Raw genomic sequence first — 24,426 nt, 5'->3', positions numbered from 1 at the left:
TGTTCATCTTTATCAGCCCCTCAGGACTCCGGGCTTCACCTAGCGACAGGCCACAGCCCTTTGGAGTACTCACAGGCTATCAGACCGGCAGGGGCACAGGCACAGTATCATACACATGACTTGGGGGGCCTTAGAGACCGTGAGGTGTCTGGTGTGTGACTGTAGCTGACCCGTGAGGCAGGATACATGCAGTTTATTAGTCCATGGAGGGAGGGGACAAGGCGAACATCTCAGATTTCTTCTGGTTGTTTTGGTCTTTGTTTTCCCAGGCCAGTTGTTTCTATAAAGTTATGGTCTAATTAGAGACGTTATCTTAGGGAATTATTTGTGCCACCAGGGCCCGTCACACCCCCTTCCGCCCTCCCACAGAACACAGCTGGTGAACTCCGGGGGAGGGTGGCTCTGAGTCATGCTGTGTTCATGAACTGGTGGCCCGAGGGCAGGGCACTGAGCACTTCCAAGTCTGTTTTCTCATTGCTGAAATAGAAACCAAAGCTCTGTCTTTCTGGGGTGTTGTGGACATAGATGTGGGGTCTCCCAGGGCCTGGCGCCACATCAGTGGACAGCACTAGTAATGACAGTGCCGCCTCCAAGCTCAGCCACCAGCACGAGTTGTGTTCTGACCAATTGCCTGCCTCAGCCATGTTGCCACGGCTTTTCCCTTCTTTTCCCAGCCCTGGCCCTCTCCAGGCAAGCCTTGGAAATTGGAGGTTGTTGGGGTGGCCCTTCTCTCGCTTTGCACGTTGGCCATGACAGATGTTTCAGATCACTTATATCAGGTGTTGGTGAGGCCCAGGGTCTTTCACTGGGCTGAGGTTGGGGAGAACAGCTATAGGAATTTCACAGCGTCCTTAAGGGTGGTCCTCTCAAATCTAGGTCTGTGGGTCTCAACCTCATCTGCTCATCACATCAGTGAGGGACTGTACAAAAGTCCCAGTAACCCCCTTAAATTAATAGGACCCAGGCACCAGTATTTTTAAGCACTCTCCTGGCCCCTTGCCCAAGAGAATCATGATCTCACAAGAATCAGATGGAATTTTTATGAGTCCTGAGCATCAGGAAACCTGGGATGCCTGGTGAGGACCAACTGGACAATTACACATCATCCAGGAAACCTGAGCTAGAAGAAAGGTGAACTTTCCATCAGATAATGCCACTGATTCAGTGTTGGCCAAGCTAGCTTGAGGGGGAAGGGTACATTGGCTGAGCAGATTTCATGAAATATTAGCTGGTTCATAGGAAGACCGGCTGGAAAAAAAATAGACAAAGAGAAATTTTTATCTGCGGTGGTAGCTTTTGTTTCTCCCTCTTTCAATTCACTGACATGTGGGACTTGTAATTTATGGGGAAGAAGTGTGATGCACGTGGTTGCCCGTCTCTGTAGGGAGGGACCTTCAGTGACTTTATGAAAATAAGCACCTGTCTTGTTCTCCAGTTGCTTTCTTGCTAATTTTGGTCCCTTCTCTTTTGCCAGTTGCCAGAGGCGCCACCCTCTGAGGAAGAAGAACAGGAAGCCTGGGTGAATGCCTTGCTTGGAAGGATGTTTTGGGACTTCTTAGGAGAGAAATACTGGTCTGATCTGGTGTCTAAGAAAATCCAGATGAAGCTCAGCAAAATAAAGGTACGGTTTTCTACACAAGAGGCTTCTAAGAGTTCACACTTCTTAATTTCTGAAAGTCTTGTGCCACTACACCCTAAGTGAAAAAGCCTGGTTTAGAGCACATAACATGTGAGGGTGGTGAGTTCTTACAGATCACACGTCTGGCCTGTGACCTTGACCGTCTGACTAACTGCATCTGGGGACTTAGTGAACCTTCCTGTTTACTTTTTTCCTTGTGTTGGCTCTTTGTTATCCCCTCTAGGTGATAATCCAGAATTGGGTTTAGGACCATGTGTGCTTTTACCACACAGTCCACGCTCCAAGGAAAATACCAGACTACTTACGGCTCTTTCCCAATTGTGTTCCCTCTCGAAGCTGGGAAGTTAGCATTGCACTCTAAATGTGTCTGCATTTGACCTTTACCTCTAGCCAGATGGTATTTTATTTTGGGCTCTCTCTCTGCTGAAGAAACAATTCTGGTGCTCCTCTAGGCCCACTTGGAATTGAGTTTAAACCACATAAGTTCCCTTGGTATTGCCATTATACGTCACTCACTCACACTGCCTTTGCCAACTAAGGGACCATATTTAGGTTACTTACAAGTCAGCTTTTGATCCAGTGAAGACCCAGCCAGCAAAGATTTCAGTCCCCAAATCTTCATTGAGACCTTGCGCCAACAGCCACCTAAGTCAGTGAATCTTTTGGGGTAATATCCCTTTGAGAAGCAGAAACCTGTGGATCGTTCCTGGAAAAATGCACAGTGTCTCAAAATTTTGCCCATGACTTCAGAGAGTTCCACGACACTGAGCTAGGAGACTACACTAAGGTAAAATTACCCTCAATGGAGAATACTAGATGGGGGAGTTGTGGTTTGATATATGTTGCTACTGTGGGTGAAGAATGGAGCCTCCCTGGCTTGCTCATGCTCTAGTGAGCTGTCTGCAGCCTATGAGAGCGGGGCGCCTCCTAAGCTGGGAGAACAGAATTCAGGGCAGGGCTTTGGGAGTGCTCTATTGACAAGGGGCAGCCTGGTTGTGTTCTTCGAGTGGGCAGAGGGTTAAGTGACTCTGTTGGCTGGGATGCTTCCTGCCCCACCGCACCCCCAGCCTGATGCTCCCCCAGTCTCGTCCTCTTTTGGAAATCAGTGGAGGGCTTGAGTTCCGGGTGGAGGCGCACAGGTGGGACTGGCATCCCTCCTTATTCAGAGACTATTGAGGGCCCTTCCCTGAGTGGGAGCTCGTGGCAAGATGAGACAGAAAGCAGGGCATGGCGTGCTTGACCTCCAGACAGGGCACTCTCCCTGTCACACACTTCCATGTAGACGTGGAAATACCAGTGCCCCACACTTCTCTCTGGAACAGACGTCCCCCGAGCCTCTCCCGCTTTGGAGAATGATGGGGCCTTTTATTCTAGAACGAGTGAACAGAAAGTCTCTTATTTTCATCATCTTCCTTTGCTAGTCACATGGGCTTCTGAAGTTCACAAATTCAAGCTCCCTTTTGTTTTTTAAGGTCAGAAGATTAGGGTAGAGAAGCGCGCCTGGGATCCAGCAACACCAGCAGTTTAGGAGAGGGGCTGTACCTCCTCCATTGCCCCAGTGCCTCCACCCCAGGCTAAGCTGCTGCCCCGGTGGACCAGCAGGAACCCTGGCAGTGGGGTAAATAGGAGGGCAGCAGGTAGCATTCAAATTCTGAACCTACTGCCACCCTCACCGAGAGAACTCCTATTATTGCCAAGTACTTAAATATCCCTGGGAAGAGCTGCTCTGTGAGTCGAGTAGTGATGCTGGTTAACGGCCGGTCAGGAGCCAGGATGACTGCAAGAGCTGTCCCCGGTGACAAAAATGTCCGTGCCTCCTAGTTTCCCTTGAAGACCTGATGTAGGAGAACTCTCTGCTGGTCTCATGCTCTGGTCTGAGCTTGTCACGCCTGCCTGGGATGAAGACTCAATTAACCACTGTCATAAAAGCGCAGCCCTGTGCATGTGTATCTGGGTCTAATGATGGGTTTAAAACAAGCGGAGTTTCTGCCTCAGCAGCAGATACCCTTGACCTTGGCCACCTTAGGGCCCCCAGTAGTGGCGACCCCTGTATCTGTCAGCAAATGCTGTTGTTACTGCTTACAGCTTCTGACTCACCATCCATCCACCTGAGAGTGTCCCACACACCTGAAGGGGGTGGAGAACATGCCTCTGGCGTCCTGCTCCACTGTGGTGCCCATGGGTGGGAAGGACAGAGTTTCTGGTTGAAAACAGCAGGAATGACCTTTCCTGCCTCCTGCTGCAGGATAGGAGGAGGCTGCCCAGGGCCTGATCCTGACAGCTTTGAGTCACATCAGAGATCTGAGCAAGGTGGGACTAGGGGAGTGCTTAGAGATATTCTGGAATTTGGAGTTGGGTAATCAGGTGAGTAAATAGGAAATATGGCCCTATTGATCCCCCTGCTCTACTTTCTAGCCATGAGAGCCCACCCGACCCTTGCCAAGTCATTGCTGCCCCCTCCGGCCCCCTCCGTACTCTAAGGACTACAGGGTGCAGAATGGTTTAGGGATAGGTAAGAAAGGCATGAGGAGGGACATGTTCCTGCTGTCTCTGTCATTATCCCTGTGGCTCCTGTTCCCGCCACAGAAACCCGCCTGTGCTGGGACACTGGGCATTAGAACAGCAGCAATAGACAGAAAGGGGTCAGGCGAGGGTGCAAGATTTTGGTAACATTCTTGGACAAGTAGTGTTCTGTGCATTGATCGGGAGGCCAGCCACTGCTTCACACCAATGCCCTAGAAATGGTCTTTCAAATACAGCAACCATTGTTCAAAATGCTCATTTAAACACTGACCATACTATTCTCCCCCGACCTCCATCTACTCAGGTTGTATCCATTGCAAGTCTTATAACCCCACCTTCCCCCCCAAAACAAATTGAAAGGTGAAGTTCTCTGACTGGTAATTCCTAAAGTATGTAAGTTTCTCTGCAGAGAGACAGCTGGAGAGGGTCAGCCAAAACAGAAACTAATCTTAGAATTAGTGAAAAACATACTGGTTACTAGAGAGAACGGGGTTCAGACAAGGAACGGGACGGGGCGTTCCCAGGGGACAGTTGGTGGAAGGTGAGGGAGGCCTGTGCACTTACAGAGGAGTAAAAGTGTACTCCCAAAGTAATAGATAGACATGTAAGCTACCGATAAATTTAACTTTTATAATGTCCATGCCTGGCTACATGCTACCTCAGTTTATGGGAAATATTTAGTTTTTTTTTTTTTTTTTTTTTTTTTTTTTTTTTCAAAAACCTCCTAATTATATTCTAAATTTTGCAAAATTCTAATGTTCAACTGGAAAATACTCATCAAAATAAGAAAATTCTAGAGGGAAAGAAAGGAAAGGGATTTGCAGGTAAAGATGTATTATAAAGCTGCAGTGATAAAAGCAGTTAAATACTGGTGGGAAAGGCTGCTGGCTCAGACCCCAGTTAGGTGGGAATCTGATATTTAAAGGTTGTTCGTAAATAGGTTAGGAGAACTGACTAGCCATTTGGGAAAAAATCAACATCTTCCACTGAAATGAGGAATGGACTAAATTTTTTTTTTTTTTTAAAGAAAACTACATATACATAGATAAACCCAGGTGGACGCAAACATAGGAGTAATTCTATGTTCTTATAGAATTCTATGTTTTTATAGAATTAATTCTATAGTCTTGAGGCAAAAGAATTTCTAAGCATGACACCAGGACTCTTGTGTTAATTCCTTTAGAATTAATCCCTACTGATAGTTGAATTGGTTGGGGTTCCAGCAAGAAACAGATGGCACACTCAAGTGGAGGTCTACACAGGTGTGCACAGGTGTGGAGAAACCAAAAGGAACAGAGAGTAGCCCAGGGATGTCACAGTGGGGAGCAATTATTACCTCTCCCCAAAGGGCGTAAGCTAGGAGCAATTGCTAGAGAGCAGCTGGCAGTGTGTAGAGGGCCACCTTCAGGATAGGGAGGTGTCCCATTGGCTGAGCCCTCCCAAAGGCCAGAGGCCTATGTGGTCCTCACTGAGCAGCCTCTCAGGGTATCAGAAGGAGCAAATCCAGGGGCGCAAACGGAAAGTGTGCAGCATGGGGTCAAAGAGATGTGATCTTTTTCAAGGACTTTAATACACATGGTGAGTTCACCTATCAGAAATGGTAGCAGCAGTTCCTTCACTCCCCACGCTTCGGGGGAAGTTAATACCGAAGTTAATACCCAACTGGTCAGGGTATTAACCTGACCAGCTCCTCGACAGTTGGCTCTCTGGTCAAATGCCGCTCCTCAGAGATCCCTGAGCCGTCCTTAACCAAACCCTCCCTCACTGCCCCAGGCTCCCTCTGTGCTGCCACCCACCTTATTTTGTCTATAACACTAATCACTGTGAAGTTGTATTATTTGTCCACTTATTCATCTGTCTTGCCCTCTCTGTGTAAACCCCACAAGAACAAGAGCCTTATCTGACTCTCCCATAGCTCTGTGTGTCATGATAGAATGTGCTCAGTAAATTTTGGTTAAATAAGTATGTTCCAAAACCTTGACCATCATTCCCTGAGAGTATGTTGACACCTAACTTTTACCAGGTTACTAACGTCATCATTGTTTACTTCTCTTCCCTAGCTCCCCTACTTTATGAATGAGCTAACTCTGACGGAGCTTGACATGGGGGCAGCTGTGCCAAAAATCCTTCAGGCCTTCAAGCCTTATGTTGATCACCAAGGTAACTCTTAATTGACTCTGGAGGGAATGGACCATTTTATGAGTGTTAAAATGTTTCCATCCTGCAGAATGAATACCAAGACTCTGTCTTCAGAGGGAACTGGGACTCTTCAAGCATCTATTATTTCCTGTTGAGTGTCCTCTGTTCTTAATAGTCACAGTTTAAAACTGATGGGCAGTAGATCAGGAATCCCTCCTCCCAGGCCCACAGCCTCTTGGATCCTCACAGGTGCGCCTAGGCCCAACGATGCCCCACACCAGCACCAGTCAGTGGGCTGAGCTTCTGTATGGTTTGGGAAGCAGCCCCTGCTCTGGATGGCGGCAGCCGGCTGGATGGCAGCCCCCTCAGCCCTAATGAGCCTCCACTGTGCATCTGGGCCGGGCTGGGCTCTCCTGTGTTTACGTCTTTATGACGCCCCAACTTCTAGGTTGCAGATTCTTTGACCTTCATGTTTTACACCTTTGTGTTCCTTACCAATGAAAGCATAATTGTCAGGCTGTATTTTCAGAAATTGTTGCTGGAGGAAAGTTCTCAGATGTGATTTTTAAGATCTGATACTGACATTTTTATACCTGCTCTTGTGGGTGGGTAAGAAAGAGTTAATTAGAATGTATGAAGTGTTTAAATAAAATGATGATGGCAAGATTTATATTTTGTGGCACATGGTTTTAAGAGGACTTTGAGAGAAATTGTAGTATGTGGGATTCTGGTGGAAGGAGCGAGCCAGCCAGGCACACGTAGTTAATGAGAGCAGGACAGTCTCCTGTTCTGGAAGCTTCTATTCTGCGATACCCTTTTCCAAAGGAACACTTTCCATGTGCTCAGGAATTACATTATTCTTCAAAAGCCTCAGGAACAAGGTGGGGAAGAAAAAGAATCACAACACTCCAATAGTGATATTTGTTTTGAAGTCAGTGTTTTGTAACACTTGGTGACTACCTCACCCACTTGGTCTCTGTATAGCTCTCAGATGGTTGTTGAACCAAATTTAGTGAAATCATTTTCTATGTTGTAGCTTTCTCATGTAAATACAAAGAGATCTTTGCTAGCAACACAATTATCAGCCACCAGTGAGCCCATATTTCTGTTTTTGTTTTTATCAACACATCGATTTCAGAGAAACAGAGACCAGAGTAGTATTTGCAGATCCAGAAATCTACCTCCCTGTTGAGATCACCTATAACCACTTAGTTTGGTCAATACTGTGAGGAATATGAGTGCTCTTGGGTTTGCTGAACTGCTGATTCACTGTAAAGTAAAAGGTTCTTTGCGATGGTTTAACCAGAGTTTGTGAGCCACATGTGAGGTTTTAAAAGATGCTTTATGTGTGTGTTCAGTGCACAGCGAGGATCTTCTCCCCGTGGACGTAAGAGGGAAGGAGGGATGAGGCTGCCTGCCTCTGGCGTGCCGGTGGGCTCTGGCTTGGTCTTTGCTCCCTGACTCTTCAGGAATCATGACGAGCTGGTAAATGATCAGCCAACATAAATCTCCTGAGTGTGGGGCTTCAGGAAAGCAAATAACATGTGTACATTAGCAGGCTTTTATCTTGGGGCTGTCCTTTGTTGAATTAGTAGGCCTTTCCAACCTGAGGGGAGCAGGCCCACAGCAGGCTTTGCAGCATCTAAAGAGTGTCCCTGTGGCTTCCTGCTCTATAGCCTCTGGGGCAGCTGGGTTAGGCTTTGAGTGAGATTCATGAACACCTCAGTCTCGAGTCTCCCCTGCGCCTCTGGAGCAGGAGCTGCAGTGAGACATTCCACTCTATAGATCAAAGCTTTGAGAGTTTTTAATCCATGTGAGCCTTCTTTAACTCCTTTCCGAGCAAGTTGCAGAGATCTGCCTGCTTATGTAACAAGGGAGGGATGTCCCTATAGAAGGGAATGATAAAGATATAAAGTCTGTGGGTTTTAAAAGTTTGATTGAATTTTCCCAAGTCTGCAAAGGATGCATGTGACGGTAAAACAGAAACGAATTCAGAGGAGATGTGTGTTTTGGATTGCATTGTTCGAAGGGGACCGTTCCTTTCAGGGAAATTAGAACTTGCTAAAACTGACTTTGAAAAGCCTGGTTAAAAAAGAGAAAAGCCTGGTGGAGAAGTCCTCCAGGGCTCTAGGGAGGTCCCTCCCAGGGAACCCTTCCCCCCCTTCTTGTGTGTGTTTGTTGGCTCAGGAGAGATGTTCGGGCCAGATCTCGGGGGGTCGCCCTGTCCGTGGGGTGCAGTGGAGCGTGGGGCTCTGAGCACAGCTCTGGGGCTGGAGGGCCAGGCTCGCAGCTCTCTGTGGCCTTGGGCAGGTTTCTTAACCTCACTAACTCTCCTCTCACTGCGGACACTGAGAGTCCCGCTTGGTGGCTTGTGAGTGAGTTGAAGCCTGAAAGGCGCAGGGAAGCCTCTGGGGAAGCCAGGCGCGCTGTGTGTCCAGCTGCCATGAGTTGCCAGCTGTGGCTGCCCCCTCGCTCCTGCTCCTGCCGAGGCAGAGGGGAGTGACTGTCTGTGCAGTTGGCCATCCTACAGCACAGAGCAGCAGGCCCTTCCAGAATAAACAGAAAGAAGAAGGTCGTTCTCAGCTATAGTGGCCTGGTCACGAAAAGGACAATGAATGAAATCTCTGAATGAAATCACGCATTAACCATCAGTGGCCCGAGTTCCAGGCCACACAAACAATGTCCAGTGAGGAGAAAAAGATGAAATGACCACCTTTCCCAGGTGCCTGGGAGAATGGAGCAGATCTGTGCCTTGAGAATGGACTGTGCCCCTCCCACCTTGCCTCTGACCCCCGCCCCCACTCCACGCACACCTAACCATGGGTGCATGCCTTGTCCTTGCTTCCACACTGGCCACCCGGGAGGGCCCAGACGCATTCTCTCCCCTTCTCTGCTGCCTCACCTCCTCACTGCTGCCCCCCGCCCCAGGCTACTGTCTTCAGGGCCTGTCCTCTGGGGTCAGGCCACCCTGCTCAGCCAAGCTCTTTCCAGTTTTATTAACTCTGTTAGGATAGTATTTTTTTTCCTACATTCAGCAAACACTCATTGTGGGAAGAAGGAAATATTTAGAAAGGGCAGAAAAGGAAACCATGACCTCTTCTCCCACTACTCAAAGACAGATTATCTTTTTGGTACATTCTCTCCAAATCTTTTTTTTCCTTTATGGGTTAAAAAAAAAAAAAAAAAAAAAAACAACAGAATGTGTAGCTCTTTTTTTTTTTAAGATTTTATTTATGCATACAAGAGCTGGGGTGTAGGCCAGAGGTGAGAGGAGGGTGAGAGGATTCACCAGAGACAGAGTGGGGAGCAGAACAGGCAGATCCACTGAAATACACTGCTGAGGGGAGCAGCGGACGAGCCAGGAGAGGTCTGCTGCACCATGTGGGTCAGCTTTCTGACAGGGGGTTGAACTGGTGCTGCAGTGGGTGGATAGCTTCATAGTGCTGAGATTTAACCCCTTGTGCCACCAGGGAGGCCCTCAGAATATGTAGCTCTTTTTTATTTTTTATTTTTTTTAAAGATTCATTCACTCATTCATACAAGCACCGGGCACAGTCAGAAGCGCAGGAGGGTAAAAGAATACGCCAGAGCCAGAGCAGGGAGCAGAACAGGCAGACTGATGATGCACACCATCGAGGGGAGCAGTAGGCGCTGCAGGAGAGGTCTGTACGCCATGTGGGACCCCCACTGGTGGCCGGGGATTGAACTGGCGCTGCAGAGGCTGCGGGCAGCCTCACAGCCCAGCGCTCAACCGCTGCGCCACCGGGGAGGCCCCATCTTTTTTAAACTCTAAAAGTATTGGGAAGATTGCCTAGTTAGACCTGAAAGGGTACTTGGGGCTACCTGCCTGGACCCTGGAATGTTTTAAAGCCCAAAGGCACCTCAGCTTCGCCTTCTCATCTTGTTCCGCAGCCTCTAGGCCAGTACCAGAGGCTCATAGCGAGCCCTGACTCTGCGTTAGGGCCCTGCCCCTCACCGTCCAGGGCGAGACCTGGGCTTCCTTGTCCAGAGAGCGCAATGGCAGTTGTGTCCCCCTGGTTCGGCTGAGGTGGAGATGAAATGTTCCATATACAGTGCAGGCGGAACACGTGGCATGAGCAACCAAGTCTCTACTATGGTCACTGCTGCTGCTGCTATTAGAATGTTTTGTTGTTAGGGAAACTTCTTGAGGGACTGGGTAGGGACCCTCTTCTGTTGCTCAGCATTTCGTCTTCCACACCTAGGATCAGGGTATCAGAGCGGGGCCTGCAGGCCTGACATCAAGGACAGAACAAGCCAAGGACGTGGACCTGGGGTGCAGATTGATTCATTTAGTCTTCAGGATGTTGCTGGGGGGGACCATGGAAGAGAGTTGAGCCAGTTTTGCCATTTCAAGATGCCCAGTAGTGGCCCATTTCACTGGAAGGTCTGGGTATCTGTGAATGCCACGTCCACAGGAACAGGGACCTTGACTGCCCACCACTGATGACTGCCCTGCCACTCCTCTTCCGGTCCTGGCTCTGTAGTGCCCACTGCCTTGATCCAGTGTTGGGACAGAAGTCGCTGTCCACGGATTATTGTAGATTTGGAACCATCCCAGTTGTGACCTGTCCTCTCCTTCCACTTCACCCTTGTCAGATGTAGATGTTAAGAGGGCAGCTGCCCAGGGGTGAACCCTTGCAGGCCAGACCAGGGGCTCAGCGCTGGCAGGAACAGCACATATGCTCAGGCCAGACCAGGTTGTGGAAAGGGAGAAAAGTACCCTTGTGTGCTTTTTGCTTGGGTTTGGAGAGAAGACTGGCTTGTGACTTTGTCAACCCCGAAAGGCAGAGCTGTTTCTGAGAACGGCTACAGGTAGACAAAGCTAAAAACAACGTCTGTCCTAAGCACATGCAAATACCAGGAATGCTAGTCTCTGGTGTTTGTGTGAGCAGTATGGCTGCAGTCTGTCTGACAGGAACATAGTGATCACTGGTGCTCTCTCCTAAGAGTGCAATCACTCAAACATCTGTTCTTGGTGATATATTGTTAAATGTCCCATTTTAAGGAGTTTTGTTCTGTGGATGCCAAATGTGGACTCTCAGTGTGCACATCAGCCATGAATAAGTCCAGGAAGAGGACAGTGCAGGGCAGCTGACACTAGGACCAAGCCCAGGCGAGCAAGGAGTTTGGTTCTCTTGACTCCTCTTGGTAAACCTACGGGCCAGACCAGTACCTTCTGTTTACTTTAATTGGACAAGACGGTGCACTTCGAGGGCTGCTGTGGCCACAGTAGAACTCTGCTAAGGCCCTGGGCTCCAGCAAGTAGAATGCTAGGGAGAAGGCCGCTTGTCTCTGGTCAGGCACCCAGACCAGGTTTACCGTCTTCGGAGGCTGGGCATCTTCATTCTCCAGCCGTAAACTTCCTGAGGGGGGTGTCTCCCCTCTGCAGCTTGCATTAAGACCTCAATGAACATTTCTGGGTGGGATGAGCTGTAACTCTGCTGCAGCCTCCCTGAGTGGCGGTAGTAGTTACACTAACTGCTCCTGCCCTCCTGAGGCTGGGAAGGGCAGAGGGAGCCTCTGGGCTCCTCACAGCTCCATGTGTGAAGATGGGCCCAAACTCGTCGTTTTTGTTGTCAGCTGTTTTTCTGGTTTTGAAGAATGAAGGGTCAGTTTTTTAAGGGACTTGTTGGTAGTTAGCTGATAGCCTCCGCCACTGGACACTCTCCCCATGAGGACCCCTTGTGAAGAGGAGACCTTGGTCTGGCCTGAGTGTGTGTCCTCCCCCAAGTCCATTTGTGGAAGCCCTGCCCTGCAGTGCGATGGGCTTGGAAGTGGGGCCTCGGAGGGGTCTCGGTTTTGATGAGCTTGTGAGGGAGGATCCGGTGGAGTCAGTGCCCTTGGAAGAGACCAGAAAGGAAGAGACCAGACCTCTCTCCTACCCTCCCTCTGCCATGTGAGGATGAGTGAGAAGGCGGCTCTGTACACCTTGACCTGGGACTTCCCAGCCGCCATAACTGTGGGAGATAAAAATCTGTGGTTTAAGCCACCCAATTTCTGGCTTGTTGTTACAGCATCCCAGCAGATGAAGAAAAGACTCGCTGTATCCGTGCCTTCACAGGCTCTCTCAGGACTGACGCTGCACTCCTCTTTGAAGGCATAAAAAGTCCTCTTCAACTTTTGGTGTTTGTCCTTGAGCACTACCAGGAGCAGATGGTTAAAGAAAGCAGCCTTTTATGAAATGCCTCACTGAATAAAGAGTGAGCATATGTCGAGCACGAAGGGAAAGACTAACTGCATTCATCTAGAGTAGAGCGTGGGGCTTGGTGGAGGTGCGATGCCTCCACTGGCGGCTTGGAGCCTGTGTCCATCATCATGTCCTTGCTTCCCGTACTTTCTAGTAACTGTTAATTTCTTCTTCCCGTCTCGCAGGGCGGGAGCCTCCTGACTCACTGGTTATGTAACCAGTTGGTCTCGGCTTCAGGTTGTGTGTGCTCCAAGGTTCTCAAGGCGCTTTTCACCTGCTGAATCATTGTCACAGAAGCAGGTTTTTCTTTGCACCTAATGCTAAAATAGTTTCCTCACTCTCCTCTGAATGCGGCTGCATCATGTGAAAGTAATTTGTTGGATTATTTGCAGTTTAACATCTTGATTTTAAAAGTTCTCAAACCATTCTTGACCCTTTCTTTTTTTTTTTCTCTGAGAACCAGGGCTGAACAACGCCTCAGAGAGCTTCTACAGGGATAGGAAACAGAGGCTGGGTCCAGCGCCCACATTTGTCCACTCCCCACCCCAGTGGGGCTCTTTGCTGCTGTCAGGCAGCCTGTCCCCTCTTGACCCTGTGGACTCCTCAGGTCTGGTCCTGTCTACGGCCTCAGCAGCCAGCTAGGCCAGAGCAAGGGGTCTTGGAAGTAAGGGAGTGGGCTGCCACTTGGCTGGGATGTGCTGGGCGCTGGGCTGCCCACGGCCCTCCCCTCAAGGGCACTGAGGTCTCCCTTGTGCCGATGGGAAGGCCAGTACATGGAGGTCGGGAAACTTCCAGTGATACTCAAGCCTTAGTCCATGTGACGGGACTTCCCAGGCTCTTCCCTGGACCTTCCGCCTGCCTCTGTTCTAGGCAGGAAATAGCCCAGTGACTGGGGAAGACCAGCACTTGACTGAGCTTGTACCCTATCCCCACATTAAAAAAACAGACAAAACATTCCACTCGATGAGATGTAAAATTCCAGTGCCTTTAATATGGCAGCCTTCAAAAGCAATACACACTATTAATATCTGTTGGACCCCTGACTAGGATTTTCAAAAGGAATCATTGTCTGATTATGTGTAACAGCCAAGCAGTTTGAGTCTATTGATTCTCAGATAAAGCTGGAGGTAGTATACAGGGGCAAATGGCTTTTTTATTGTTGTTCTGTGTATATTGAGTTTAAATTCTATTAATAGCTAGCATTTTGCCCTAGTCCTCTTTCCAGTAGAAGTGATTAATGACTAAATGTCTTTATTAAAGCAGATGTGTCCTTTATTTCCAGTAACAGTACCTTTGAAGAACAAGCTAATTAATGATTTTTAACTGCTTAATGTAAGCAAGAACTGAAACAGTTTTGTGAGTGGCTGTAAAGAAGACAATCACAATTGATTTGCGTATCTCTTAATTAATCCAGGTTATTCATGGATCGATGATAATAAAACCAATTTGTTGGAAACAAAATGGAAAGTATTCTGCCTTTAGTGAGAAATTACACCATCAGTGCTTCTTGAGGTTAAGCAAAGCTTTTTTCTGAGGCTGGCCAAGAGGGGGATCGGTTATTTACTGTAACTGCTTAAAAATGCTGCTGCTGGATGTGAACAGTGGTTTTAGATTAATTTCCTGCTTCCTTTTAGATGTTGTCATTTATCTTCGGAGGATCCATAAACATTTATTAACATTTAAACACCCATTTGAAGGATCGCTTTTTGACTGAAAGCCCATGAGATATTGTGGAACTTGGGTCTGAAAACTCATAGCACAGCCCGTCCCTCCTGCTCACAGGTCCTGTGGAAGGCTGGGAGCGCACCCCATCTGCCACCCGGCGGTCCCCAGTGAGAGTCCGCAGAGCTGACAGCCTCTAGATACGATCTCACTGACATTAGTGTCTTTTCTAAGCAATAGGTTTTTAAAACTCAGGTACAAAGGGGTTACCTGACTCTGGGAAATGAACATTAATTTTTTTGTTTGTTTCCATTTCATGGTAATTTCCAGAAAGAGAGTTTCTAAAAGTTTTTGTCACTACCCCCATCATACCAAGCTAAATCTGAGCCATTTTCCTTGCCTCTCCTGGCCAGCAGCACTAGCCAATAATAGGAAACACACAGGGTCTCACTCGCCTTGAAAGACGAGTCCCCTGAGGTGAAGCCCCCCCACCCCTCTACCCCTCTGGGCTGCAGTGGACCTCGTCCTGGTGGGCCCTGGGTCAAGCCTTGTCCTTCTGGGAGTGAGCTTTCTTCCCCAATGTGAGACAAACCCCGAGGACAGGACCGTTCCCTGCTCCCAGGGGGACGGACGCTCTCACCATTTTAGTGGACAGTGAAACACTGGCTACTTGCCAGATGCCTGAACCATTTCCGGAAGCTCTTCTTTCACTCTCCTGTTGCAGGCCTGGGTAGCTCAGGCCTTGTATATATGTGCAGATTTTCAATGCGATGTCTACTCGATACTTTTTTTTTTTTAACAATTTTTTTTTTTTTTTAAAGAGGCTCGTATTTTATTTATTTATTTATTTGTTTGTTTGTTTATACATGCACTGGGTACAGTCAGAAGTGTGGGAGGGTGAGAGAATTCACCAGAGCCAGAGCGGGGAGCAGAACAGGCAGAAGGACCGAAGTACACTGCTGAGGGGAGCAGCGGGCGGCAGGAGAGGTCTGCGCGCCATTTGGGACCCTCCTCCGGTGGGCGGGGAGCAGCCGGGGATCGAACCGGCGCCGCAGAGGCCGCAGGGAGCTTCACAACCCAGCGCTCAACCGCTGCGCCACCGGGGAGGCCCTCTACTCGATACTTTAAAATATAAAATTTTAGATTGCCATTTATAGTCATGTTTTTCTGGGGGGAAAAAAATCTGTTTGTTTTTTTTCACCATTTCTCCAGGACTGTGGATCGATTTGGAAATGTCCTACAATGGCTCCTTTCAGATGACTCTCGAGACCAAAATGAATTTGACCAAACTAGGTAAAGAGCCTCTTGTTGAAGACCTGAAGGTTGGAGAAATTGGCAAAGAAGGGTAAGGGGCTATATGAATTTACTAATCCAACCCTGGGGAACCAACCGCTCCCTCCAGCCTTTCAGAAGCAGGTTTGAGGTGTCGTCGTCTTGGATGTCGAATGAGCATCCATGAAAGTGCTTCTGGACCGCTTAGAGTCCCAGAGATCCCTAGTTTCATCTCTCACAGACCAGGGCTCCCCACCACTGCTGTACTGCCCAAGAGGCGCACAGTGTTGATTAGCTGTGAACGTGGAGACTCGGACCAGCAGGGTAGGCTCGTATGTGCCAGAGAACACTCTGTGACGAGGGACTCATCTTTCAGAAAGTTCCTCCTTCCACTTGCAGCCACAGAGAGCCATGCGTGGGCTGGCTCCGGTCCCTCGAGGGCCTGCTGCTTTCATCGCAGTCAGAATTATTTATAATGAAGCGATTGATTCTGCAGCTCCTGGAGTGTTTTGAGAAACCTTTTCCCCAAATTATACAATATTGATTTACTAAGTAAATTCCTTTCTTTGTAGAAAATATTGCATCTGTTGCCCAGAGTTTGTCTGATTTAGTAAACATTTCAATTTTTTTAGACAGTTAATAAAGATAGATTGTTTTTTTCCATGAATGCCTAGAGTGGATAAGTTGGAACTTCCACGTGCCCACATACCTTAACGATACTGTGTGTGACTACAAATTTAAACTATGCTACTGTTTTTGCTAAGCTGAAAATTTGGAGTCTACCTCACACATCTCTAGCTGCCCAGCATGGGAGGGGCAGTACCATGACAGGGAATGGCCCAGCCAGCGATCTTCTCAGGGTGTAAATACAACCCAGTCAGTTAGTGTTACTGACCAGTCAGTGTTACTGACCTAACACTTCTATTCACACTTGTGGTCATAGCAGATGGGGGGAGTTGGGTCATGTATTTGAGAATACTCTTTTCCTTAGATAATTCTGACTTACCCGGGATCCTTCACAAAATGTTCCTAATTTAGTAAGTGGAGAGTTCACCTGCGTATTCAAACTAACCTTATCTGTGCTGTTTCCCTTTCATTTTTCTGCTCTTTGTTAAAATGTATGTGGATTCGGCAATCTGTGGATTGTGCTTTCTGGTGAGTGGTACTTATCAACTATCTGTGCAGCACTTCATGCCCTGTGAGTGCTGAGTCTCGTCCAGTCCCCCGTGACGCCACTGAGAAGCTTGTCCTTTTATCATTTCCTGGACAGAAGGCACAGTGTGTGGGTCAGAGGGGACTGAGATCAGGAGTGTTGAGAGGCTCTCCTGACTGGGAGTCATCCAGCTTCCTGATTTGAACCTGGGGTTCTGATCTTGTCTTCTAGTCAGGCTCACTATCACCCTCAGGGGATGACGTGAAGAAAGACCCTCCCCACCCCCACCCCGTCTGGCACAGCCAAGCACCAGCAGACCAGCCTCAAGACACCAGGTTGCAGGACCAGCTGCCTATAAAACGGAGCCCCTTGGGGAAGCAGTCTCAGGAGAAGTCATCCAAACGGGGCACAGTGGAGCAAATTTCAACTGGAAACCTTAGTGCAAGACCCCTTTCAGGGGCAGCCTGTGCTAGGACAGAGCTGCTGGGACCCTGCTGGAAAGGAGGTGTTGGGCTATGATGGGGGCACCCTGAGATCCTGGCCACTGAGGCATCCGTGCTCACTGCTGCTCTCACAGCTCTCCTGGCACAACTTAAAGAGCATAAATTCTGGTCAGGTGGAGCTTAGACATGTTTCTAAGCAGGCAAGGCTTCTCTGGACGTCATGAAAATGTCTCCTGCTCTAGACATGTGATGGTGTTATATTGAATTTGTAATATTCTTCTAAAGGACCATTTCCTCCCCTAGTAGAGTCTGGTTTAAAATGTTTTGCCTTTTCCTGTCAGGGTTTAAATCATATGTTGATATATAAGTGACTCTCCCTCAATTTTAAAGGCAAGGAAAAATATAGTCTCTCAATGCTTTCTTGGGGAGGAAGAGACCTAGAAAATCAGGTTCCTAACCTGGTTTTTTTTTGGACATAAAAGACCCCTTTAGGAATCTGAGCACTCTGGAACCTTCTCCCAGAAAATGCCTACACATGTTCCATTTGGCTCTCAATTTCTGGGAGCATCGAGAACCTCGGAACTTAGCCCTGGAAGTGATTCTAGAACCACTTGTTTACCTCCTCTGTCAGGAGCACTTGGAATCCCCCAGAGGCTAAACACCAGAGGAGCAGCAAGTCAGTAGTTGGAGTGGCTTTTCCGATCATATGATCTTGGCGCTGACATTTTCCTTAAGAGCAGAGTGTCTGGAGTTGGCCAGCAGCAGCCCCAGCCCCACTCCCTTCCACACAAAGACTTGTTCCCTGCCCCGGCAGGGCTCTGCTGTGTCTTCTGTGGCCTGTGCCAATGAGCATGCCCTTGGGCATCTCTGCAGAGATGCTGCCCCGCCTGTGAGACTCCTGCTTCCCAGTAGGAAGTCTGTTCACTCTTCACGTCTTTATCCTGAGGTGATAGTGAGGCACTGAAGCCTCCGTTGCTTTGTTCCAGTGAGGTCCTCCCCTTTGGGAGGTGTGCATGCTTTCCGTGTGTACACATTTTTCCTTTAGTCCTCATATTCCCCAGTAGCCTTGTTGTCTCTCGTAGTTAATGTCACTGGGGCAGCAGGTACTGACGATGCATTCAGATAGGGGGCTATCTGAGTGACCTAAAGGGGGGCCACAGCCAGTCAGAAAGGGCAACATTCTACTCGCCAGCTGCTCTTCAGCAAGCGGGGCACCAGAGCAGCCTGAACACACAGTCTCCCTGCAGCCCAGGCCCTGCTGACCTTTCACGTCGGGCCCTTCGTCCACAGCCCCTTCTTTTCTGGAGCCACAGATGCTGCCAGATGTGTGGGTGTTGCCAGCAGATGTATGGGCAGATTCCAGTGAAAGACAGCCAGTGCACCCCATGAGTGTGAACCCCTCAAAGCAGCCACCCCTCCAGGCTGTTGGATCTAATTAGGCACCCGTTGCTGAAAGCATTTTTCGAATTTGCTTCCAGAGTCTGCCGCATCCTTTCAACTATCCTGAGTGACAGCAAATGTCTTGCTCTGTAGAAGAGTTGGATCTTTGAGAAATTGCTACAAGTAGTTCAGAAGGGTTAGTGATTATGAAGAAATAAAATGTTTGGTCTGAGACAAAGTATCAATGATCAAATGTCTGGCTCCAAACATATTTCCAAAAAGTTTTTGGCAGGAGTAAGCCTTTGAAGGTGGCTCTTTGAAAGGCTGTCACACTCATCTGGAATTCTGAGACCCACTACATGTAGCACATCTTATGTAAGAGTGTGTGGTGTGTCTGTCTGTGACGTCCATGCTGACAGCTCAAGGCTAAGAACACAGAATGCATGTTCAGTTAGAAAACTGAGTATCAACCAGACATTTGGTTACACGCTCAGCTAGTCAGTCTCTGGGCGCCACATACTACAGCTCCTCCTGAGGAGAATAGAGGTGCCTTGTGGTCAAAACCAAAATTTCATGTCATCTGCTCCGCTGTGACTGGTGTAGCACTGTCTGAATCACTAACTTCAAGCCACAGAATTTGTCCTGCTCTCTGTCCTACGGAGGATTAATTCGGGAAGCTGAGTGTTCGCTGCTGTGCTTGGTCTTTGGTGTCTTTGGCCCCAGGTCTAGAGGTTGACAAGTACCAGAGGGACAGGAGGGGGTGCCTAGCAGGTTCCCCTGTGGCCCCCAATCTCAAGGCAGCCTTGGTGCTGTGGGGGTGGGGGTGGGGGGCAGGCGGCCCCTCCTGTGAAGACGGATTCTGTGCCTGCAGCCATGGGTCTGAGCCAGGAGCACAGCGCTGATGGAGAAGTCAGTCAGGTTTCTGAGATGGTGGTTTCTCTTTGGGGACAGATGTCTCATCTGTCCTCATACTAAGGCCCACTAAGGCTTACTTGGGAATCCGCTCTGTCCACTTCAAATAAGAGAACTCCGAGAGCTGCCTGGCCACGAGATCACTGACATGTGTGACCAGTGGACACAGCATTTCCTGGACCAGTCTCTGAGGGGAGGAGGGAGAGTCCTGAGGTGCTGCCCTCCGCAGCCAAGGACAAGCGGCTCCATGTCTGTGCAGGGAGTCCCTTTAATTCTACACTCAGGCCTGGTGGAGGAGCAGGCTGGCCATTGTTTCAGTGCGGGGTGGAGGACCGGTGTGTCCTGGCAGAGGACACCTTTGAGGTCTTCTTACAGCGGAGCTCCAGTTTCAGGGCGGAGATTTCAGTCCTGCCCTCCCAGGGGTGGGCCTCTGCCAAGCCTTCAGGTCCACACCAGCTTCACCCTGGGGTGCCCTTGTCTGCCAATGGCCATGAGATGATTGTTCCAGTCAGTTCTGGTGTCCAAGGTCCGCGTCAGGGAAGAACCCAAAGGGTGGCATGCCGGGAGATGGACCTAAGACAGCGCCACTGCCGTCCCCCCTCCGGGTAATTGTGTTCTTGCCAAAACCACATGATGCATCCAGCTCTGTGTCGTGAGCGCCTGGTTGCCTAATAGTGTTAGGAAACCATCCTTGCCCTTGTTTATTTCATCCCAGTGATGTCTCTGAGCTTCTCTGAAGCAAAGCCACAGTCCAGGGAGGGAACTCTGTGGGGCCAGAGCTGAACCAAGAGACCTCCTGTGCCCCTTAGGGGGAGCTCTGATTGCTTTCTACTGCCGCTGACCCAGCTACCCTTCCATCCTCTGCAGACTGAGCACACAGCCTGGCAAGGTGAATGCTCTCTGCTGAGGCTATTTATTACTTTATTTTGAAAGCAGCCTGGGAATGTGCACTTCTCCAGGGAAGTCCGTGGGTTCTTGTGCCAGTTGCTTTGTAGAGTCCCTTGAGGTTGATATCTTGTGGCTTCAGAAGCTGGGGGAGGTATGTGGTAAAAGACATAACTCACTAGGAAGGAGTCTTGAGTCAGAACTCATCTGGAGGTAACTGTCAAAAAACACCAGCATGACTCAACTCAGCCAGAATCAGGGGCCTTGTCTGAACATTCCATCATCCTTGAGGGGTGGCCGTGTTGCCAGCATTGGCTGTCACCCCACACTCGCAACCATCCATTCTTCCCATTTGTACTCCCATCTAGAAACTGCTGCACGGTCGTGAATCACTGCGTTTGTGTGGACTGCATCACACGCCCCCCAACTTCCTTGTGACGCATGTGCAAAGCGGAACTCTTCAGGCCAACTCCTCTGTGATTCTACCAGGGGACTTGGTGTTCAAGAGTCCCCGTGACAGGCCCATCCAAGTCTTGCATTGGTCTCCTCTTTGGCGTGGGTTGAAGAGAATGCTGGCGTGGGTGGTGGCTGCAGTGTGTGTCGTCCCCTCTCGGCAGAGCCTGGTGCTGGATGGGCTGCCGTGTGACTCTGCCCGTTCAGTTCCAGGCCCAGGGCGTACTGTCTGGCCGACAGTGATGAGGAGTCCTCCAGCGCTGGATCCTCCGATGAAGACGATGCACCAGAGCCCAGCACAGGAGACAAACCGCTTCCCTCAGGGGCTGAAGGGTGAGTGGATCAAACTTCTCAAGTCCCCGGAGGTCAGGACGGCAAGTTGGGAGGGAGCTTTTTTCACTCTTCCTCTATGATCTTCTTTGCTCCACATTGAATAAATGGTTTTAACATTAGTAACGCAAAGTCAGTGGCTCTAGCATGCATTAATAACCCAAACCCCAGGCCCTGGAGTGAAAATGATCTGTACAGCTTTACTGACGGCAGCCCGGACTGAAATGACTTTCACAAGCCAAGTGAACACAGGCGCTTCGGAGCCCTGGCTGCACAGCAGCGCCCCCTGGTGCCCCGTTCGAATCTGACACCCCTGCAGTCAGGTCGCTGCCTTCTCTGGGCTGCGGCTTCCTGGGGCTGACACTTGGGTGGTTTCTTCAGGAAATTTCGAAAATGTAGATCACTTAGCTGAGCTTTTTGTATGGTGAATTTCATTTCGGGGCTCACTTTGCCTGTTACTTGGACTGTGGGATACTCAAAGAGCTTAGTAAGGGATGTTAAATTATTAAAAGTGAGTTGAAAAAACTAAGATTATAAAGAAGCCAGGTGACTCAGAAGCATTGGTAGGAAAATACCACTTTTTTCCTTTTGAAATTCTGCAGAAGATGAAAAGAGAATCAAGATCCTTAGGGCTGGCACTGAAGTTTGTGTGCAATTATTAATTTTTTTGTGTGCAATTATTAAATAATTGCCTCCTTGACCTTCTAAAGAGTGGTTGCTTCCCCTACACATGTGCAGTGACTGTTCTGACCTCAGGACTGGGAAGGACCTATCAGGCAAGCGGCCTTCTCCTGGGCTGTGTGTGCGAGCCACAAACCCTTGCTGTTTGGCCTGCTTAGTGCATCAGCTGGATGGAACATTTTTCTTTAGAAGTTTTCTAAGCCCTTTGAAGCGTAGCTGCCACTCAGCGTTGGCATGACGCCTCCTAGGAGGCAGTCCAGCCTCACTCTTGTGTCCCTGTCGCTGCAGCAAGACATCACATGTGTTGTGTCGCTCCCTGGTAGGACGCCATGTTCACACCCGTCTTTGGGGGAGTAAAGGAGGACAGGCGAGGTGCCTTCTCTGCACAGGAGAGTTGACCTCTGTCTGATGCCATTACCTTCTCTGGAGCATTAGTTCTCAACTGGGACTTGTTTTGTCCCTCCAGGGGACAGTGGCAATGTCTGGGACATTCTTGACTGTCGTGACTGGGGGGAGTGTGCTGCTGACACCATGTGGGACGGTGTCCTGTCTGCAATGGCGGTAGCACAGAGGTTAGGAAACCCTGGTCTAAAGTAAAGCGAACAGAGAGCCTCAAAGTTTTTATTTGTGAAGGAGTAATTTATACTCGTGTGTCTTTGTTTAAAGGTATGTTGGAGGTCACCGAACAAGTAAGATTATGAGGTTTGTTGATAAAATTACCAAATCCAAATATTTCCAAAAAGCAACGGAGACAGAATTCATTAAAAAGAAGATTGAAGAAGTCTCCAACACCCCCTTGCTGCTAACCGTCGAAGTACAGGAATGTAGAGGGACCTTGGCGGTCAACATCCCACCTCCCCCGACTGACCGGATATGGTACGTAGAGGGGCCTGGGGGCCAGAAGGAGCCCCCCTGGTGGCATGAACATAAATACCCAACCTGCTTACTCTTGGGATTATGGAAAGTGCCTTCTCCGGTTCATGAGACCTTATATTGTCAGTTGGGTTCTATCCTCTTTGAATGGCTAATTCACATGTAAAGACTCATCTTCTCACATTAGGAGAAGCTCAGGTCACACATTAAGCTGATGGGACGAACTGCTTCTGTCCTTGCTCATCCTCCCCTCTCAGCCAGCCCTTTACACCTGTGAGAATAGCTGCTGTCGCAGAGCTCTGAGCTGCTGCCTGTCTTGGGGTGTAACTGCTTTACCCGCTCAGTCCTCACAGCTTCTGTGGAAGTCAGTGCCGTTGCCATCTCCACCAGCCAGACAGGGATCGTGCATCCAGTGGAGCCCTGGATTTAGAAAGCTGTTCCTGGGTCGGATCAGACCTCCATGTTCAGCAGGCAGGGCCGTGTGCACTTGGTAACTGTGCTGGGAGGTCTTTCCAAGGGGCGGTCATGGGATGAAACGATGGTTCTCAGCCCTGCCAGCATATCACAGTTCCCCTGGGGACTTGTTAAAAATAGAGAGATGCTCAGCTCAGCCCCTAGGATTCAGGGCTTGGGGGACTAAGCCAGGCATGAGAATCACTGAATTCAATTATGCATAGGTATTGAAGAAGAAAGTCACTATCTGTGACTCTCAATTTACAGTTGACATTCCAGTCCCAATGAAGTGTGCATAAGTGTATACAGTGATTGCTTCAGAGACCTTGTTGTATCACAGGCTACACTCATGAGAAAGGCAGCAGTGCTGTTCTGTCTCGGTGTGAAGCCAGCACGCTGCACGTGCCCTTGGTGTCCAGGAGGGTTGTGGGAAGATCAGTGAGGATTTTCGAGTTGGCCAACCATTTGCTGCTACTGCTGGTGTTTCCCAGTAAAATAAAAACACCTCTTTAGGTTTCATTTTTTTAAATGTAATGTTTTCATTTTCAAAAATCAAAAGGTTGGAAAAATTGGGGGGAAAAAAGGCCTATCATCTGTCCATCCAGAAATAAATCTTATTATATAGTCTGCTAAACCTAAAAAAAAAATTATTTTTCATAGTGAGAGTTCATATAAAAGTTCTCCTTGTTTCCAGGTTTTAAGATTTTCTAGTCAGTCACCCTCTTGGGATACCATTCCCCGGCGCTTGCTCAAACACAACTGTTTATTGATCCATAAAGCTAACTATAGATATTGAGAGTGTTTAGAAATCTTCATAGAAACTTGACACATTTGTCATGGTATCCGTGCCTATAGGAGTGTGGGGAAAACTTATCTCACTTTGCTCAGTGATTCAGTCTTGGGGGAGGGGGTGGCGGTTCAGGGAGAGCCAGTGTCTCCCTTTCTGCTTTATACAATAATATATTTGGGATTTTGTAATGTACATATATCTCTTTTATTAAGAAGCACACATCAATGGTTCTCCTTGCCATTTTTGGAAAAACTAAACCCATAAACAATGCGCAGGTCATGGGCTTTTCCATGCTGCTTCCTGGCTTTGCAGCTTCAGAGCTGTTTTCCAGCCATCACAGCCTCACCCACAGTCCCGAGACAGGAGTTCACAAGACATTGTTTTTAGATTTTTCAGATTAAGAGCATTTAAGTAATGACAATGAGGAATGGTCACTGTTGGGAGTTGTCCACTTCCTTTCTTTGCTTCTGACTGTGGTTATTACTTATCTTCTTCATAAAGGTATGGTTTCCGGAAGCCACCATATGTAGAGCTAAAAGCTCGGCCAAAACTTGGAGAGAGAGAAGTGACTTTAGTTCATGTGACAGACTGGATAGAGAAGAAACTGGAGCAAGAGTTTCAGGTACACCT

At 48.8% G+C, this 24,426-nt stretch overlaps 1 protein-coding gene across 4 annotated transcripts in view; it reads left to right on the top strand.

The window, feature by feature from the left end:
* The window catches only part of TEX2 (testis expressed 2), a 98,983-nt gene that overhangs the window by 71,532 nt on the left and 3,025 nt on the right, over nt 1-24,426 (top strand). For all 4 annotated transcript variants that reach the window (XM_037494481.2, XM_054688910.1, XM_037494482.2 and 1 more), the window contains exons 6-11: nt 1,475-1,621; nt 6,223-6,322; nt 15,384-15,516; nt 20,877-21,002; nt 22,347-22,556; nt 24,298-24,418. In XM_037494481.2, the coding sequence (XP_037350378.1) occupies nt 1,475-1,621; nt 6,223-6,322; nt 15,384-15,516; nt 20,877-21,002; nt 22,347-22,556; nt 24,298-24,418 (837 nt within the window). The remainder of the gene's footprint in view (nt 1-1,474; nt 1,622-6,222; nt 6,323-15,383; nt 15,517-20,876; nt 21,003-22,346; nt 22,557-24,297; nt 24,419-24,426) is intronic.

Source organism: Talpa occidentalis, unplaced genomic scaffold (assembly GCF_014898055.3).
Source record: "Talpa occidentalis isolate TD23 unplaced genomic scaffold, MPIMG_talOcc4v2.1 talOcc4.7, whole genome shotgun sequence".
In the NCBI taxonomy this organism is placed as follows: domain Eukaryota; kingdom Metazoa; phylum Chordata; class Mammalia; order Eulipotyphla; family Talpidae; genus Talpa; species Talpa occidentalis.
This window is presented reverse-complemented; position numbering and strand designations above follow the sequence as displayed.